A 19,240-nucleotide genomic window follows, 5' to 3' on the forward strand; every position below is an offset into this window, starting at 1 on the left:
GCCCCCGACGTCCTCATCCGTCACACTGCCGTCTACATTTCAGGATTAATCATTTGTTCCAATATTTTAGCTTGATGCTACACAGTATGTCTGTTATGATAGTCTGATTTCTTGTCATGTTGTAGATAAAACAAATGTTGCTTCCCAACCAATCGTAGCTTGGAAAACATGTAAAATGTCAGTAAAAAGGCGGAGCTATAGTGACTGGCTTCAAGAAATAAGAGTATAAACCAACAATGGCTACTGAAGCAACATGTTTTTGCAATACAAATGTCTCTCTCTGAAATTTTAAGTATTATAGGTGTTATTATTTCTTTCAGTTCAGTATTGGTGTCCCAGGCGTTGTTAGCTGTCCCTATGACGCACCAGATGAAATGATTGATTCTTGTAATTGACTGATGTTTATGAATCACCACAGCAATCTACTTAAAAATCAGGCTGGTGTTGTGTAGTCTGAACCTGAATTTCTGTCTCAAATGTTTAAAATTAAAAAATTAAATCAAATTGTAGTTGATCTAAAGTCTTTGAATTCTGTTTTAGGTTCATCAATTTCTTTCTTTCTTTCTTTCTTTCTTTCTTTCTTTCTTTCTTTCTTTCTTTCTTTCTTTCTTTCTTTCTTTCTTTCTTTCTTTCTTTCTTTCTTACTTTCCTTCCTTCCTTTCTTCTTCCTTCCTTCCTTTCTTTCTTTCTTTCTTTCTTTCTTTCTTTCTTTCTTTCTTTCTTTAAATAATAATACAATTCTGAAGTACATTTTTTGGAAAAAATAAATCAGGACCTCATGCAAAAAAAAAAAAAAAACTGTGTTGATTAAACATGATTTCAAACATTTGACAAATTAAATACATTTTCAATCATAAAACATATTTTAGATTCTCTATTTCCAAAACAAATTCTTTAAATGTAATGGTATTCTGAGCAGAAAAGTAGAAGTATCCCAGCAGGCACAGGATGTAAAAATGACGTCAGATTGATGTTGTACCCCAATGTTGGGGGGACTTTTTGCATTTTGTTTGACGTCAGAATCCAACTTCAGGTCAAAGTTAATGTCCAATGTCCAACCTAAAATCAACCAAATATCTAATGATATTACAGCTTGACTTTGTGTGGACATTACCACTATGACATCTATCAGACGTTGGATTTTGGGTGCCATACCTGACAAATAAATGTCATTATTGGACGTCAATATGACGTTGATTTAAGATGTTGGTTTGACTTTGGAGTTTGGTCACTTTACACACAACCTAAAATCAACCAAATATCAATGTCATTTAATGTCATTATTGGATGTCAAAATAACGTTGTCCTTAGACAATGGCTAGACATTGAATTTTGGTCACACCAGCTGAGAGCAGGTCTAAAGTCCAGCGCAGAGCATGTCAGTTGTGCGCCTCGCTTAAACATTGCAGGATCTACAGCAATACACAAATATCTTTACAAATGAAAAAGAATTAAAGAATTAAAACGTTACAAAAAATTTTATTTTCTACATAAATATAAAACCCATATACCTCCATGCCTTAATCAGCTCGGGAGTTTTTTTAAGTTTATTCATGACAATTAGCATTTTTATTATAATGTTATTATTATTTTTAGTATTATTATTAAATGCATATTTATATTTGTTTTATTAAAAACAATCTTTGATTCGTCCACCTGTCAGGTTTTGGACCATATGGGACATAGGACGTGTCTTTGGATATAACTTTTTGACCACACTTCGTTATTATTGTTCATTTATTAATTTGCTGGAAATTAGAACTGAATTTAGAAAATGTTTTGAAACAAATCTTTGCGCTTAACAGACTAAATTAATTATGCAGGCTTATGGATGTCCTTAGCGAGTGCATCCAACAAGTTTCCTTATCCACGAAAGAGAGAAAGTGAAAGTAAAGGTTAAATGGAGGAGGCTCATTCTTTATCCTCGCGCTGCAGATGGTCTGTTTAACTGTTTTTTCGCTAGAGAAGTGTTCAGTTTTTCCACTTACAAAGTCCACCATGTAAATAGCAAATGCGCCATGGCACAACGCAACTGACTCTTAAAGGGAATGGGAGATGAGACTCTGATTGGTTTATGCTCAGAACACACCCATAACTCATTAAGAGAATAAGCTCAACTCTGTTAGACCATGCACCGCGGCACAGAGCGTATTTTTCCGTCCTTAAATAGCAAAAGTGGATTGTGACACTGGCTTTAATTTTTTTGTGTCCTGCGCTTTAGACTTTGCGCCTATACCGTTAAAATAGAGCCCGTTGTGGGCCTGCTGGGAGGAAATATAATTAGAAAACATATGGAAATGGCGTGTACAGGCACACACACAAAAATGTTGAAATGAGTGAAATGAGTGTTGAATTCTCCCCATTTTTACTATTTCTTAGATACACAAACAACAAAAGTCTACCTGTATCAGGCTTTAAAACACATTTTCATTAGCAACAAAAGTTGTCATCTTTTGTTTTCATGTCCAGATAGTTTTAAATGTTTAATGATAATTTCTATTTTTACTATGTCAGGATGTTTATGTAGCCTACACTGTTATAGAGGGGCAGAAATGGTTGCCAAGTAGGTAAACTTAAGCAAAGTCCATCTTATCATCCTGACTGTGCTGCTGCCCTAGGTGTCTGTCTGGCATGCACCAGCTCTGAGTAAAAATACTCACATACTTTCCTCCTTTGTCACAAATCCAAATGTACACTCTCAGAAAAAAAGATACAGGGTGGTACAAATAATGTTCCTTTGTAAATGTTGTACCTTATATGGTACAGAAAATTCCTCTTATGGAACTGTTCTGTACCTTTAATAGTACTACTTAAATGAAGGTACACATGTTCTCATAAAAAACGTACATAAGTGTTAGACAAATCCTTTATTACAATATCTATGAAAATAAATATTATCGGAAAGGCAAAGTGATTTTATGAATAATTTCCATATTAAAAACATGAATCATCATTTAAAAGAAACTCAAACATTAATTATTAGGTTCTGTAATACAAAACAACTGGTAAAACAAAACAATAGGTATTGAATACTAAACATTTAAGGCATTTTTAATAAGCATTTGGCAAGCATTTTCTGATAAATACAGTTTCATTGTTGATATCCGCACCTTTTGGTGTTTGCTTTCAACTACGCACGTGAGCTGGCAAAAGTCCTGCATATTCAAAGTGTTCATGCAGACATTTTACTTTTATAAAACTAATCAAACATTGTGTATATCTCGTTACAATACTTTTGCATAATTCTATTTTTATTTTAAAATTAAGTATATTAAAACAACTTTTAAGTGATTACAAAGGTATTGTGTGGAAAATTGGAGAAAAAAAAGCTTTATATCGTACATGGGAAGAATATATTTCTTTAACATTTTTGCGAAAAGTGTTGTGAAATGTTTAGCAAAAATAATTATCTTTTGATTTATGTTAAAGTATTTTTTATTTATTGTAAATGGAAAACGTGCATTGACACAAGTGCATTTACACAAAAGAAACTTTTTCAAAAGCATTGTTTAAAAATGTATTTAATGTTTTATATTTACTGAAAATAAATTTTGGATATAGCAAAATGCCTTTAAATAGTTTTTGAAGAAAAACATTTGACAATGTTAAGATACAAAGTGTCTTGTCACTGTAGTGAATTTTGCTCATTTTTTGCTTGACATTAATTGCATTATAAAACTCACTTTGGAAAAAAGACACAGCGTGTTTCAGAAAAACAAAAAAGTGACACATTCCAGGAAATATGCTAATACACTTTCCAGTAATTCTAATTTACATAAATGCGTTTCTATTAAAACATCATCAATAAGAGAGTTTTTATTTATTTTGTAAATTATTCTAGACTGTTTTGCGAAAGCTCATTTACTGCGCAAACACCGAACAAGCACAGTTGCAGATTTAGCTGCAGCAAATAGTTTAAGTTAACAAAAAGAACAGCACTTGATGTAGTCAGTGGTGTTTTGACCTCAGTATAGTCTCTGTTTGTCCTTCTGAACCCTTCAGTCCGGTGTAATCTTTCTGTCTCCTCCTCTCCCTCTCTCTTTCTCCTCATCAGCTTCACACTGACATGGACAGAGGTGATGGACGCACTAAGTACGTGCTGCGGGGCGAGGGGGCGGGGTCAGTGTTCGTGATTGACGAGAAGACTGGCAACATCCACGTAACCAAGCCCTTGGACCGGGAGGAGAAGGACGAATACCGACTGATTGCCACAGCAACAGACAGTCAGACAGAGCGAGCCCTGGAGCCCTCCTCCCAGTTCATCATTAGAGTGCAAGATATCAACGACAACCCACCTGTCTTCGAGGACGGACCCTACAGCGCCACAGTCCCCGAGATGGCCAATATAGGTAGCGGAAGACAACATATGCTCATCCCCGCTAGCACGTTTTCCTGGTGAATGTCAATGATTTTTGAGTAATGCAGGATTCATGCTGTCCCACACACCGCCAAAAATACGAGTAGATGAAAAGCCAAGGAATTGCTTTCTATAATTTGCGCAGTTTAAATGTTAATGACGCTCATTCTGGTGATATAACCTCTCGCGTTTATCGATTTTACATCTATTCGAGACAGACTCAAAATATTATCACTTAGACAAGTCGAGCTTTTGTTTTTGCCTGAAATGGGTCTAATTAATTTCAAAGCATCACAAGAAATGCTCGGGGTGAAATGCCATTCAAATCTAATATTCCAACAACGTGAATGCGTTATCAGTCTAAATTGTGGCGTGTTTCTTCAGTCGCACTCAGACGGAATATGAATAGATTTCTTTGAGCCGTTGCGTGTTGCGTCAACTCGTCTGTTTTTTTGATCTGATCGTTTACAGTCGCTCTCCCACCGTCGTCATTTGCCGCTTCTTAACTACCTGCGAAAGATGTGTAATCAGACAGCAGCCTCCCATCAACCCACCAGCTCTCTTGGTGACACTGTCAGGCCTTTGATGTCTGAAAACAGCAACAGCTGCTCCCACAAATCCCCCCGTCCCTCTGAGCTTGTCAGCCACGGCCCCATGGGAAACGTAGTTCTTTTTTTTTTTTTTTCATTGTACATATATATGTGTTCTCTTCAAACTGCTCCGGTCTCTCGCACGAAACTCTTTGATTTATTTGGTTGGAAAAAAAGTCCATATCTGTCAGGAACGAAGAGATTGGAGACGTGAGGGAGTTATGGGAACAAGGGAGTGTGGCCGCAGAAACAGGCAAAGAGATTGAGAGTGGGAGCAAATGGGGAATTGGAGAAGGAGATGAAGAGAAATGAAGTGAGACAGACAGACAGAGGCGCGAATGAAAGAAGGTGTGCGGCTGGGGAGAAGAGAAAGTGAATACTGTATTTGTCACACTGCAGCTGGGCTAGGAGAGAGGGAGAATCTGTCAGTCTTTATATGGCTCTCTCCATTTAATGTGCTTGTCCTGCGATGACCTGTGCTCATATGTGCCATATTGATCATCTCTTATTGTCTTGTATCTCTCTTCCTCAGGGACGTCCATCATCCAGGTGACGGCTTCAGATGCAGACGATCCCACGTATGGGAACAGCGCACGGCTGGTGTATACCTTAGTTCAGGGACAGCCACACTTCTCTGTGGATCCTCAGACAGGTGGGTCTTTCTTTCCACAAGAACTCATTTTAGTGTAATAGGATCCCAATGTAGCACAACATTAGTAACATTTTATTCGGCAAATGTCTATTTTTATTGTTGGGATTTATTGTTGTACTTGTCTCAGACCTTCAATCTTTAACTAAATATTAAAAATCAGTTATTCATCCATGTGTTGCTCTCTAAACCTATTGAAATTTTGGTTGTCTTCACAACAAGGTTATAATCGTTTTTTAGAGGTAGATTTACTAGTTTTTAATAGTTTTAATTTTTTCAAATGGCTTAATTTTAGTTTAATTTTTATTAGTGTTTAGTGTAGTTTTAGTGATTTAGTGAAATTATGCAACACACATAAAGACAATAACAGACAAATGGCAACAAAAGTCAACAATCATTAAAAATAGTATACTTGACAAGGCCAGTAATATATAATGGCAGTATAGTGTACAATTTGGCATCAGCATCTTTGTTTAAGAAATGAGATGGAATAAAATATCAGTCCTTAAGAACAGGATGTGGTGCCTTCAGCACATATTCATTCTCGTTCTCAGTGCTGCAGGTGGAAATGGAGAGGATGTTTAGAAATATTAAGCACTTAAAGATGGTTTACTGATGTTCACTAAGGGGGTAAACTGGGACCCTTCCAGTTAATGAAGAACTGAAAAAATCTTGGGAGAATGAGTATACTGTAAAATAAATAATAGTAGTTCTGGATAGATTGCTGATGTAGATGCCAAGAAAATAAGACAAACAACATAAAAATAAGTAATACAGTGGTGATTCCTACAGTACTTTCAGTATATGAGACACAAATATTTAATAATACTCCAGTCTCCCGTTACACAGCAGCAGCAGGATATATATGAGTTTATTTGCAAAAAGAGATAACTCCATTTTTTAGAGATCATGTTTTATGTTGTGCATTGAAGAGAACAATTGCAAAAAACATGATTTATGGAAACGTTAAACCGAGGTCCTGACTCTCTGTGGTCATTAAAAATCCCATGACACTTCTCATAAAGAGTAGGGGTGTAACACCGGTGTCCTGGCCAAATTCCTTCCATCTGCCCTTACGATCATGGCCTCCCAATCATCCCGATCCACTGAATTGGCTGTATCACTGTCTCTCCACTCCATCTATAGCTGGTGTGTGGTGAGTGCACTGGTGCCATTGTCCTGTGGCTGCTGTCGCATCATCCAAGTGGGTGCTGCACACTGGTGGTGGTGTGGAGATATGCCCTCTCATGATTGTGAAGCACTTTGGGTGTATGGCCATACACAATAAATATGCAATATAAATACACATTACTTACTTACTCATATTCCAACTCATTATCTGCATTAGATGGTTTTTACAGTGATTAAAGAGATCATCTACAAGACAGAACTTTCTGTATGAAATTAGTACAAAATTTATGCTAAAATGAAAGAGAAAGTCAGTTTAATGGTGAAGGGATTGATCAAATATGCCTATTGATAGAAGGTTTGCGAAGAAATGTCATGCTCCCTTGTAAAAGTATTTAGTAGTATTTTCAAAATATAAAATACAGTATTTTATTTTGATACATTTGTGGCTGCTGTATTTTGTAGTTTATTTTGAAACTCGTAAAACTGAGGCATTTGGTATTTTATTTTAAAATACATCTTTGCCCATCCCTGTAGTCAAGAATCAGATTTCAGTCAGTTAAAAAATCACCGTGATCTGAAAAGTTTCTTACAATTAAGTATTACAACCCAACTGAAGCATGATTCACTTATTATTCACTTATTTAAATTCCATTATGACTTTCGGTTATGAAATAAACGTACATTTCACCAGATCATGCATGCGCTGTACTATTGCTTCACCACTTCTCAAATCTGATCTCAGTGTACTGTTCTAATAACTGAATAGCTCAGTATATTTTGGTTTATTTTGAGTCAGAAGGTGGTATCAGTCATGTAACAAAGTAAGTTTTTGTGGATAAGTGCTTAACGTAAGTGGAGTCCGAATCATTTCAAATGATTCAGTTCGATTTGGTGAATTAGTTCAACCGGTTCACTTAGAAGATCTGGTTAAAAAGAAGCATTCGCTCGCAATCACGATCACCTAATACAAAAATAAAACCCATTATTGGGCACATATGTGCTGCTGTCATGTCCAGCCGTTGTTTTTGTCGTGGGAGCAACAGCGAGAATGACTGGAGGAGGACCGGCTTGATCTTGCCAATGGCAGTAGTATTACAGACTCTGAGGTGCCATACGGGTCAAACACCTGGCAGCATGACACAAATAGATTTACTTCTAAAAGGCCTACAGTATGTATTAAATGTATTTACAAAGATGTAAACGAAGCACAATTTTTCTATAATTTTAGTTAGTTTCAGTTAGTTTTGTATATACACAAAACAGTTTCAATTAGTTCAAAAAAATTTTAATCGTTTTTATTTTTATCTCAGTTAACTAAAATGTTTTTTAATTCTAAAAGTTTCGTTTTTTTTTTGTTTATATTCGTTTACTATAATAACCTTGCTTCAAAAACTTTTCTTTGGCTTAGCTCCTTATTTATCAGGGGTTGCCAGAGCGAAATTAATCGCCAACTATTCCACCCTATGTTTTTACATTGCTTGACATGAAATTTGAGAAGATCAATTATCACCTGTTAAAATTAATTCTCACAGTTATTCGGTGCATGATTTTAATTACTTAAACATCAAGTATCAAATGCTATTAATGAAATTAGCCTTAACATGGAGCCAGACAGACATGGTATTAGAGAAATGTTTCAAATGTCATTGCCTTCTGAAATGATGAGCATTACTGGTCACCAATATACAGAAGTGAGACAAGATGTTGGTTAACCACCAGCTATATCAACATCCAACCAGCACCATAAACCAAAGATTTTTTATTTCTTTAAAGGTTTAACCTGTAGATAAAATAAAATAAAATAAATGCGATGCGGTTGCGCAGTGGGTAGCACGTTCAGGTACTGTTGAATTGGGTATGCTGAAATTGATCTTAGTGTATGAGTGTGTGTTTCAATGAGTGTGTGGATGTTTCCTGGTGTTGGGTTGTGGCTGGAAGGGCATCCGCTGTGTAAAACATGTGCAGGATAAGTTGATTGTTAATTTCACTGTAGTGACCCCTGGTTAATAGAGGGACTAAGCCGAAAAGTGAAAAATGAATGAATGTAAATAAAATAAAATAAAATAAAATAAAATAATAAAATGAAATGAAATGAAATAAAATGAAATAAAATGAAATAAAATGAAATAAAATAAAATTTAATTAAATAAATAATTAATAATAATAAAAGTTACGCGAGAACCCACGAGACCTAGTGCGGGATTCAAAATGGCGGCGTCCGTCTGGTAGACAACAAAAACTTCAGTGTTTTTTTCCTGTTTTTTCTTGCTTTTCCACTTGTCTCTGTGTACTTCCACCCATCCACAATTGGACTATATCGATACAAATTAAATTACTTGGCTGCAAGCAACATTATAGCTATCGGTTTAGTATAGCTCGAGGAGATCTAAAACATTTATTAGGAACTGTTTGACGAACTCCATTCAAGTGTCAAACATTTTAATACCCAACTGTGCTGCCATCAATCTGTGTTAATGTGCATTTGGAGGTATCACATGATTACTAATTCACAAAAATGTTTGTGCTCAATTGGGGTTGGAGTGTTAATGCGAATAAACTGAGATGGAAACACATTTACTACAAAAAACTCTGATGTAGCAACCAGTACACCTGCGTGTCTCACATTATGTTTGCCTTCTTTACTGTTGGTTGCTAGGTTACCGATACTACAGTCAGCTGCTCTAACAACTGGATGGAAATGCATATAATTTGCATTTGGGATTTGTTTTTTTTTTTTCAAACTTTGAAAAGATTCACTTCTGCTGGACGATCTGATGGATACCAGTGTACTATAACCATGCTCTGAAAAAATGGTTCAATGAATTTTATAAATGTTTTAAGGAAAGTGGTTGCAAACTATTAATATGGGCTGATTTTAAACAAACAAATTAAGTTGAACATTACCACACTTTTTTGTTTGTTTAAATTCAGCCCATATAAATTGTTTGCAACCAGTTACCTTAAAAAAAACCCAATAAATTCAGTGAATATTATTTTCAGTGTGGAAGACCTCATACAAATTTCTTCATCGAATTCTCCCCATCCTTCAGCCTTAATGGAAGTCTCTAATCCTCAAGTGAAGTCGCAAAAAATCAGTGAAAAATTCATTCAAATGTTTTTGTTGAGTAAAGAGCCTTCAGTTTTACAGTGTAGGTCTGTCTCATTCCCTGATCAGACATTAGTGCCACACTCTCTCCATTCAAAGCCCCGATCCCTTCCTTAAGTTCCCCTTCATTCTGTCATCTGGTTCTTTCCTCCTTCCTCTTTTCCTGGCTCTTTCCTCCTTCACTTCAATGCTCGTTAATCCAGACTGACTTGGCAGAAATGTATTCATACCGCTGAGCTGCTGCACTTCTAACAAATGCTGCAAATACTAACTCAAATCACACTTCTAAGGGCTGTGGAAAAAAAAGAGAGAAAAGCTTCAAAGTGGGACACCACCACAGGTTTGTGAACTGTTAAAAAAAGAGCTAAATTCTGTCATCATTTACTCGACTTCATGCCAACCTGTATATATTTTCAGTTGAACATAAAGTCAATTTTTAGTCTTCGCCATTCAGTCACAAATCAGTGACCAAGATCTTAAAAAAACAGACAAAATCACCATAAAAGCATCATTAAAAAATAGTTTATATGACTTGTGCGTCATTTTCTAAGTCTTCTGAAGTCTTGCGATAGATTTGCATGTGATTTGCAAGTCATTATTCCCTGGCACCTCCAAAAGCTCACGTAGCCTGCGTCTGCTTCCAGAATAAATGATCATTCTTACATTTTTAATTGATGATAAATTGTCCCCTTATATACAGCTTTTTAGTAAATACATTGAAATTGACTTTCTTCTTCAGGAACAAATGATGTTTTCCGCTTGAGTGGTTGAAGAAACATTCTTGCAATCTGTCGACTTGAATGTCAATCTGTTTCTTACATGAAGATTGTACCAATTCCTGTCAGGCTACTTGTTTTCATCTCATACATAAATGGTTCTTTTTGGCAGTTTTTTAGGCACTTTTGTTTCATTCATTTTGGGTAATTATTTTCTTTTAGGCAGGGAAGCATTAAATTGATCACATGTGACAGTAAAGACCTTTATAATGCTACAAAAAAGATCAGATTCCAAAACATTTTATTCTATTTAAGCCAAGGTCATATCAAGGTGTTTTTATTTTGGGCGAGATCTTTGATAACGAGGGCTTAAGGTCTTTTCAGGATTTTAAAGAAGGTTACAATCTCCCTGGACATTCCTATTTTTTGTATTTAAGGCTAAGAAATGCAGTGTAATTGGGACTTTCATTCATTGAGGGACTGGGGGAATTTTTCTCAGTCATGTGGAGCAGTCTCATGCATTTATAACAAACTGCTTAACTATGACTTCATTGCACTTCCCATGATCACAATATGGGAAAAGGAACTGGCCCCTTACAAACTGAATTGGGACTGTATATGGGAAAGTATCCAGGTGAAGAATCCTGCCCATCAACTTATACACTATAAACTGATCCACAAGGCTTATGCAACTCCGTATGTGCTACACAGAATTAAGTAGTTACCTACCTCTTTTTGAATATTGTGTAATTCTGTGGGAACATATATGCATGTTTTTTGAATGTCCACTTTTCAGTAAATTTTGGGATAAGGTCTTTTAAAGTATCTCAGAATTTTGTGCTACGTTTATTCCTAAACACCCCAATATTTCTTTATTGAATGATAATTATGATCTTAACTTAAATATTTACCTATGAAGGATATTTCATACTGCCCCAGCTGCAGCCAAGAAGGTTATATTTAAAATTTAACCTAATAGAACTAAAAAATATTGAGTTGTTAGAACGTTCTACAGCAAGAATTAACAGAGCTAAACCCCAAACAATCAAAGTATGGACTGAATTCATTGAGAAAAATTCTTATATAATAGCTAGATAAACTAAAGTGTACTGAAAGATAAATAGTATTATATAAGAGGTGTATAAAGGTCACTTCTCATCCCAGAGTTTTTATTGTCATTCATTTATTTAATTTATAAATGTATTTTCATTTAATGCAAACCTTGTATGCAAACCCTGGCTTGTATATACTTGTTGCTAGTATGCTGGCTTTGTTCTGTAATAAATAAATAATTGCAAAAAAAAATTGCGTTGTAACACATGCTTCTCCCAAGAAATAATAAGATTATGTACAGGAGGCAACATTGTGGAATAAAAAAAACTATTTCTCAACTTTTATTTATAAAACAAAAACACTAAGTCAGAATTTGCCAGGGGTATGAACAATTTCAAGCCTGACTGTATGTAGATATTTGTACATCCAATGGTTAAAAAAATAAATTTCGGCTTAGTCCCTTTATTAATCTGGGGTCGCCACCGCGGAATAAACTGCCAACTTATCCAGCATATGTTTTACGCAGCAGATGCCCTTCCAGCCATCACTAGGTAACATCCATACACACTCATTCACACACACACTCATACACTACGGTCAAATTTAGAATACCCAATTTACCTGTACCACGTCTTTGGACTTGTTTGGGAAATCGGAGCACCCGGAGGAAACCCACGCAAACATATATATATATATATATATATATATATATATATATATATATATATATATATATATATATATATATATATATATATATATATACACATACACATTTTTTTTGTATGTGAAATTCAACTGTGAACTGAATGAATGTATGTCATTATTAAATGTAATTTGCCTGCAGTAGGGGAAATAGGTATTTAATGTCACCATTTTTGTCAGAAAACATATTTCTAAAGGTGCTGCTGACTTGAAATTTTCACCAGATGTAAATATTAACCAAAGAAATTTTTATAGGCAAAGAAAACAAATCTAATTAGTTTAAAACTAAAGTTAAAATTACAGGAAAAAGTATTGAACACATAAAGAAAGGGAAGTGTAAAACGGCAGTGAAAGCCCAGACAGAAGCTGCAATCTCTCAGTAGTTCTTCAGCAACCCTCTGCCCTTCATCAGTGTAAATTATATTAGCTGCTTCACTTCAACATCTACATTACCAGGATGATAAAGATGAAACCAGAGTGGACGTTTCAGCAAGACAATGATCCAAAACACAGCCAAGGAAATGTTCAAATGCTTTCAGAAAAAGAAAATCAAGCTGTAGAATGGTCCAGCCAGTGACATTGACTAGAATCCAATAGAAAATACAAGTTGGGATAAAGATCAGTTGGGATAGACAAAATCCACAGATGCATGTGACTTCATTCTCCATATGAGAGGCGTCTTTAAGCTTCCGATCACTAAAAAAGCCTTTCATATAAATTATTAAATACATTTCAGTAGTTCAATACAGGGTGTCACGGTGGCGCAGTGAGTAGCACTATAGCCTCACAGCAAGAAGGTCTGGGCCAAGGTTTGAGCCTAGGCTGGGCCAGTTGTCATTTCTGTGTGGAGTTTGCATGTTCTCCCCGTGTGGTATAGGTGAATTGGGTAGGCTAAAATGTCCATATTGTATGTGTCTGAATGAGTATGCGTAAAACATGTGCAGGATGAGTTGGCAGTTCATTCCGCTGTGGTGACCCCAGATTAATAAAGGGACTGAGCTGAAAATAAAATGAATGGATGAATGAATAGTTCAGTACATTCCCTTTGTGTCATTCCATTGTTATTAAACGTAATATTTTTTTCATATTTGTTTGGTTTATTATATTTTTATGGTTTTATTGTTTGGGTTTTTACTCAAATCTGGTTCGATTCCATGTCAAAAAATCCTTAGGAAATATTCCCAGGAAAAAAACATGACGTGTTGAATACTTCCCCACCCCACTGTATATTGCCATACTGTATATCAGATTTCTATTTGGGATAAAAGAAGCATGGTTTCCTCACCATTTATGAAGATTCATATAGACGAGAACAGTAGCTAAAAATTCAGCTGCCATCACATCACAGGACTAAATTATATTAAAAGAAAAACAGTTATTTTTAAAGTTTAACAATGTTTCACAACACTACTGTCTTTTCTCTTTAAAATGCAGTCTTGGTGAGCAAAATAGACTTCAGTAGCAAGAAAGCTCTTACCGACCTCAAACTTTTAAACAGTAGTGCAGCTGCATAAAGAGTTGCATAAAAATACACCCTGCTGCGTTCCACAGAATAAAATAACAGCATATAGGTGCTCAGCGACACGAGGGTGAGTAAATGGTGACAGAGTTTCTGGCTGAACTTTTCCTTGAAATGGCAAGCTTAAATGACACGGCAGAGGGGCCTCTGCGCCTGTCAGAGGGTCTGGTTTGTGACCCGGAGGCTTGCGAGAGGCTTTTATTCAGGGTTACAGGGGGCTGTAGTCATTTGAAAAATCACTCCTGCTTCTTTGTGCTCTAGAGTGGAATTGGCAGAAGTGAAGTGAGCGAAGGGTGATTCTACACACAAGTCGGGACTGTGTGGCCAATCTCTATGTGTGAGCGCAAGGGTTGGGAATAGAATGATGGGTATTTGTGTGTATGACAGGCCAGAAAGAATGAGGCAGGGAGAAGGAGTGAGAGAGTGAAAGATGAATTTTACTGCGCGCACGGATCCATTGTGCCAATGTTTGTGTAGCAGTCGGTGTATTGTGTTTCTGTCTATGTGGATAATGGACTTGCTTCGTGTTTTTATTCCATTTGGCCGTCTAATGAAACCTAATTAATTTTGTTGACATTTGTGGACCCCACGCTGATATGAATGAGAGGGCTTTTTCTCCTGGAGGTTTGTGAATGCTAATCAAGGATATTAACCTAATTCTGTCCTGTATGCATTGGATGGCATTCTTTTTCACTCATTAGCGGGAATTAGCATTCTGAGCCGTAGCGCACTGAAAGGTCTCCTCCTATCTACAGTGTGTAGCCACTGTTAAACTTGCTTGTGATATTTTAATAAACCTCAACCGTCGTCCGATGGTAGAAGTCTTGCACGGGTGACCTTGGCTGTTAGGATGCATTTCTACAAGTTTACCGTCAGAGAACTCATGGAAATGATTTGATTCAGGAGGATGATTGAACTTGTGGTGTGCTTTTCTCCTTGTCTCCTATTCTCCCTCAGGCATCCTGCGCACTGCCGTTCCAGATCTGGATAGAGAAGCGCAGGATCAGTATCTGGTGGTTCTGCAAGCTAAAGACATGGGTGGCCATCTTGGCGGCCTGTCAGGAACGACTACGGTTACTGTACGATTGACGGATGTCAACGACAACCCTCCGCGCTTTGTGCAGAGTGAGTACCAATACATATTTCGCATCATGTCTACACATGGGGTCCGATCATGGCCTTTTTGCTAAATGTAATATAAGCCTTAATGGGATAGATGTACTCACTGTTTACTCCCTCAAGTGGTTATAAACATTCATGATTTTCTTTCTTCTCTTTAACACAGTGGAAGTCAATGGTTACAGGTTTCCAGTTTTGTTCAAAATATCTTTTGTATTCAGAGAAACAGAACAAAGAAACTCATAAAGGTTTGTAACAACTGTAGAGGGATTAAATGATGATAACATTTCAATTTTGGGGTGAACTGTCCCTTTCCCTGTCGGGAATGTTCATGTTAAAAATAAATTCGACTTCACATTGTGTCAATCACATTTACACACTGCCTCCAAAACGTCAGAGTATCATCAAAATTGAGATTGAGATTTATTCTTCAGTTTTTCGCATCTGTTTAGAGTGTTTTAAGAGATGTATCAGCAGTTTATTCGTTACCGTACAAACAAAAGCCAATATCCATAATGCTGTTACTGGCAGCACTACATGACAAAGAAATTGGGTAATTTAAAGAGAGAATGTGGCAGAACCATTGCTCTAGCCTACTGTATGCTGGACTCAATCCTGGCAGCACACACCTTTTCCATTCCACTGTTTGGTTGTTTTTGTGTGTCCTTACATTTGACATACTGCCAGTCTCTGTTCCAGATTCATTTCTGGAAATTTGTGTTATGGTTCTGCAGTATCACAAGCAAAGTATCATACATGCCACTGATTTCCTGAAATAACCTTGAATTTTGGGATTAACCTGCACAGCTCTTTGATAAGGAGGAGACACAGTATTTCCACTTTCTTTTTCTTTTCTGAAGTATTTGGATACATACTTGAATGCCGGACACTTTATTAGGTACACCTGTCCAACTGCCCGTTAATGCAAATTTCTAATCAGTCAATCACATGGCAGCAACTCAAAACATTTAGGCATGTAGAAATGGTCAAGACGATCTGCTGCAATTCCAACTGAGCATCAGAATGGGGAAGAAAGGTGACTTAAGTGACTTTGAATGTGGCATGTTGGTGCCAAACTGGCTGGTCTTTCAGTCTTTCAGAAATTGCTGATCTACTGGGATTTTCATGCACAACCATCTCTAGGGTTTACAGAGAATGGTCAGAAAAAGAGAAAATACCTTGTTGATGCATTAAAGGGTCACACATCGAACCTTATGGCGGATGGCCTTCAGTAGCAGAACTCCACACTGTGTGTGACTTCTGTCAGCTAAGAACAAGAAACTGAGGCTACAATTCGCACAGGCTCACCAAAATTGGACACCGAAGATTAAAAAACGTTGTGTAGTCTGATGAGTCTTGATTTCTGCTGCAAAATTTGCATGGTAGGGTCAGAATTTGGTGGTGTAATGGTGTGGTGGATATTTTCTTGGCACACTTTGGGCCCATTAGTACCATTTGAGCATCGTGTCAATGCCACAGCCTACCTGAGTATTGTTGCTGTCCATGTCCTTCTCTTTATGACCACAGTGTACTAATCTTCTGATGGCTACTTCCAGCAGGATAGCGCACCATGTCATAAACGCGAATCATCTCAGACTGGTTTCTTAAACATGACAATGAATTCACTGTACTCAAATGGCCTCCAAAGTCACCAGATCTAAATCCAATAGAGCACCTTTGGGATGTGGTGGAATGGGAGAGTCCCATCATGGATGTGCAACTGACAAATCTGCAGCAACTGTGTGATGCTATCATGTCAATATGGACCAAAATCTCTGAGGAACATTGCCAGTGCCTTGTTGAATCTATGTCATGATGGATTAAGGAAGTTATGAAGGAAAAAGTGGGTCCAATCCGGTACTAGTAAGATGTACCTAATAAAGTGGTCGGTGAGTGTATTTTTGTAGCCCAATTTGTGCTATTTACAGTGGTATTAGACTTTATCCACTTATATGTTTATACAGTAAGCAACTGAAAAAAAAAAAAACACAAGGCATATCAGGGCATATCAGAACTTCTCCAGTCCTTCAAAACACCCTCAGACTGCAGATGGTTAACTTAAGGAAACTCAAGCAGACATCTATACTATAGGCTTGCTTTAAACAGGAAGAATTTAAAATCTAGATATCACAAAATGGATGTTCCCAGAAGAAAACACAGGACTACATTTGAGCAGTGGATAAGCACAACAAATCTGCAGGTCCTCCCTGTGGTTTCCCCCTTGGTAGAAATCACATTCTGTGGTTAGAAATGGTTCTGGTCCTGGGTTGAGCGGCCATCCGCTATGCCAATTTTTTTTGTGCTGTTCAGTAACAGTGCTTATTGATGTAGAGAATAACTCCCTTTGGAATGGACTTTGTGTTTTGTTACTTTGATCTTTTCCATGCTCAAGCAGAAACATTACACACTAAGGGAAATGTAAAAAGTGTAAAAAAAATCATAAAAGGACACTTTAAAAAGTTTTGCTGAATTCAAAATGGAATTTTTTGGGGGGTGTTAGTATCAGTATGTGGTCTTAGGTTTAAACCAGTGTTCTGAAGACAGCCATTTAAAGCTTGGAGTCTTTCACTTCTGCATGGCATCACATGCACATTATATTCTAATTTTTCTTCTTCTGTCCAATCAAATGCTTTGTAGAATTTGATACCTGTAGGTATATATATATATATATATATATATATATATATATATATATATATATATATATATATATATATATATATATATATATATATATATGAAAAGATGCTACGGCAAAAGCTGACACACAAGTTTACTAGTTATGGGTCACTGGAACATTTTCAGTGGGTCGCAAAGTGTGTGGTAAAAAAAACAACAAAAGTTTAATTTTTAACTTGTTTTGCTTATACTGGACTTTTATTTTGAAATGCTTGTGACAACTGTACCGTTTGACATGTGAAATTTCATTTAATTATAGCAACAAATATGTCAAAGCGCAAGTACGATATGTAAAGTATGGATTTACATTTATTGATGACAAAAAGGCTTAAAACCTCAATGTGTTCAAATATTGTTTATTTGTAAGTCTTGGTGATTTTCTTATTATTTATCTGTTACTAGATGTGTATGTTAACAAATAAATACAAATTAATTATTATTAATAAATTATATTATAGTTCCTAAAAATTTGGGTTGCGGCTTGATGACCATGCAAAAATGTGGGTCCCATGGCCAAACCAGTTGAGAACCACTGCACTAGGGTATAGGATAAGTACTGTAAATATGGATAAATATTACCAGTGAAAAACATTTGTAAATATTATATTAGATATAATATTTAATAAAACTGTGACATTTCGCAAATGGTTTAGTGGAAATTACATCAAATAAAGTTGTGTTTTCCAACACAATTGAAGGAGATCAAAAGACATTTACCAGTGTAACAGTTCTGTCAGTTTAATGTAGTTGCTATATCAAGTACAATAAAAATATTCCTGTTCCTCTTTCATCAAATATGATGTTCTTTGTAGTGCACCCTTGTAGAACCATTTGTATTTCTGAATCTTTTATTATTATTGTTTATGTAAGGGTCCATCTATTAGTCCAATAACAGAACTAACAGAATGGGTAAAGGTTAAATCTGTGTCAGCCTTTTTAGCACATGTGAAAAGAATTTTCATTTATTTCCAACTCAGAATTTAATTTATATATATATATATATATATATATATATATATATATATATATATATATATATATATATATACAACTATACAGGGATAGGTTTTGTTACATAACTCGTATTTTTTGGGAATTCAGACTGTTGACACAGACATTTTTTATCAGCCCATAAATTATTAAGTCATAAGTGAAATTTTCTGTCCTATTTTGAACTTCATCTTCAGAACATATTGTTTGAAGAGATATTGTGGATTGAACACAGTATTGGTAAGACAAACTGTTTTACATATTTCAGCCTACTATTGAAATACTCATTGAAAAAACCCTGGAGTGTTACTAGTGTCACGTCTGATGTGTCTGTTCATGCAGTTGTTTTGTCATGTGATTTCCCCATATGCTCCATGTGCTTTCTGTTTTCGTCATGTGATTCCTTTGTTCAGTTTTCCCGCCATTTGTTAATGTTTATAAGTTCCACCTGTGTCACACCCCTGTATGTATTCAGCTTAATCATGTCCTTTGTATTTATACTTCTGAAGCTGCGGTCACACTGGGCTTTTCTCCCTATAGAGTTCCATTCACACGCGAATGCGTCAGACCGGAAACGCAAGGTCATGCGTCAAGTTTCGCAGGTTGCTGCGGTGCCAAGTTTGCTT

General features: G+C 36.2%; 1 protein-coding gene across 1 annotated transcript in view; it reads left to right on the top strand.

The window, feature by feature from the left end:
• The window catches only part of LOC130246236 (uncharacterized), a 273,191-nt gene that overhangs the window by 155,596 nt on the left and 98,355 nt on the right, over positions 1–19,240 (top strand). The window contains exons 3-5 of the mRNA XM_056479115.1: positions 4,055–4,349; positions 5,480–5,599; positions 14,784–14,951. Of these exons, the coding sequence (XP_056335090.1) occupies positions 4,055–4,349; positions 5,480–5,599; positions 14,784–14,951 (583 nt within the window). The remainder of the gene's footprint in view (positions 1–4,054; positions 4,350–5,479; positions 5,600–14,783; positions 14,952–19,240) is intronic.

This window comes from Danio aesculapii, chromosome 2 (genome assembly GCF_903798145.1).
Source record: "Danio aesculapii chromosome 2, fDanAes4.1, whole genome shotgun sequence".
Lineage (NCBI taxonomy): Eukaryota > Metazoa > Chordata > Actinopteri > Cypriniformes > Danionidae > Danio > Danio aesculapii.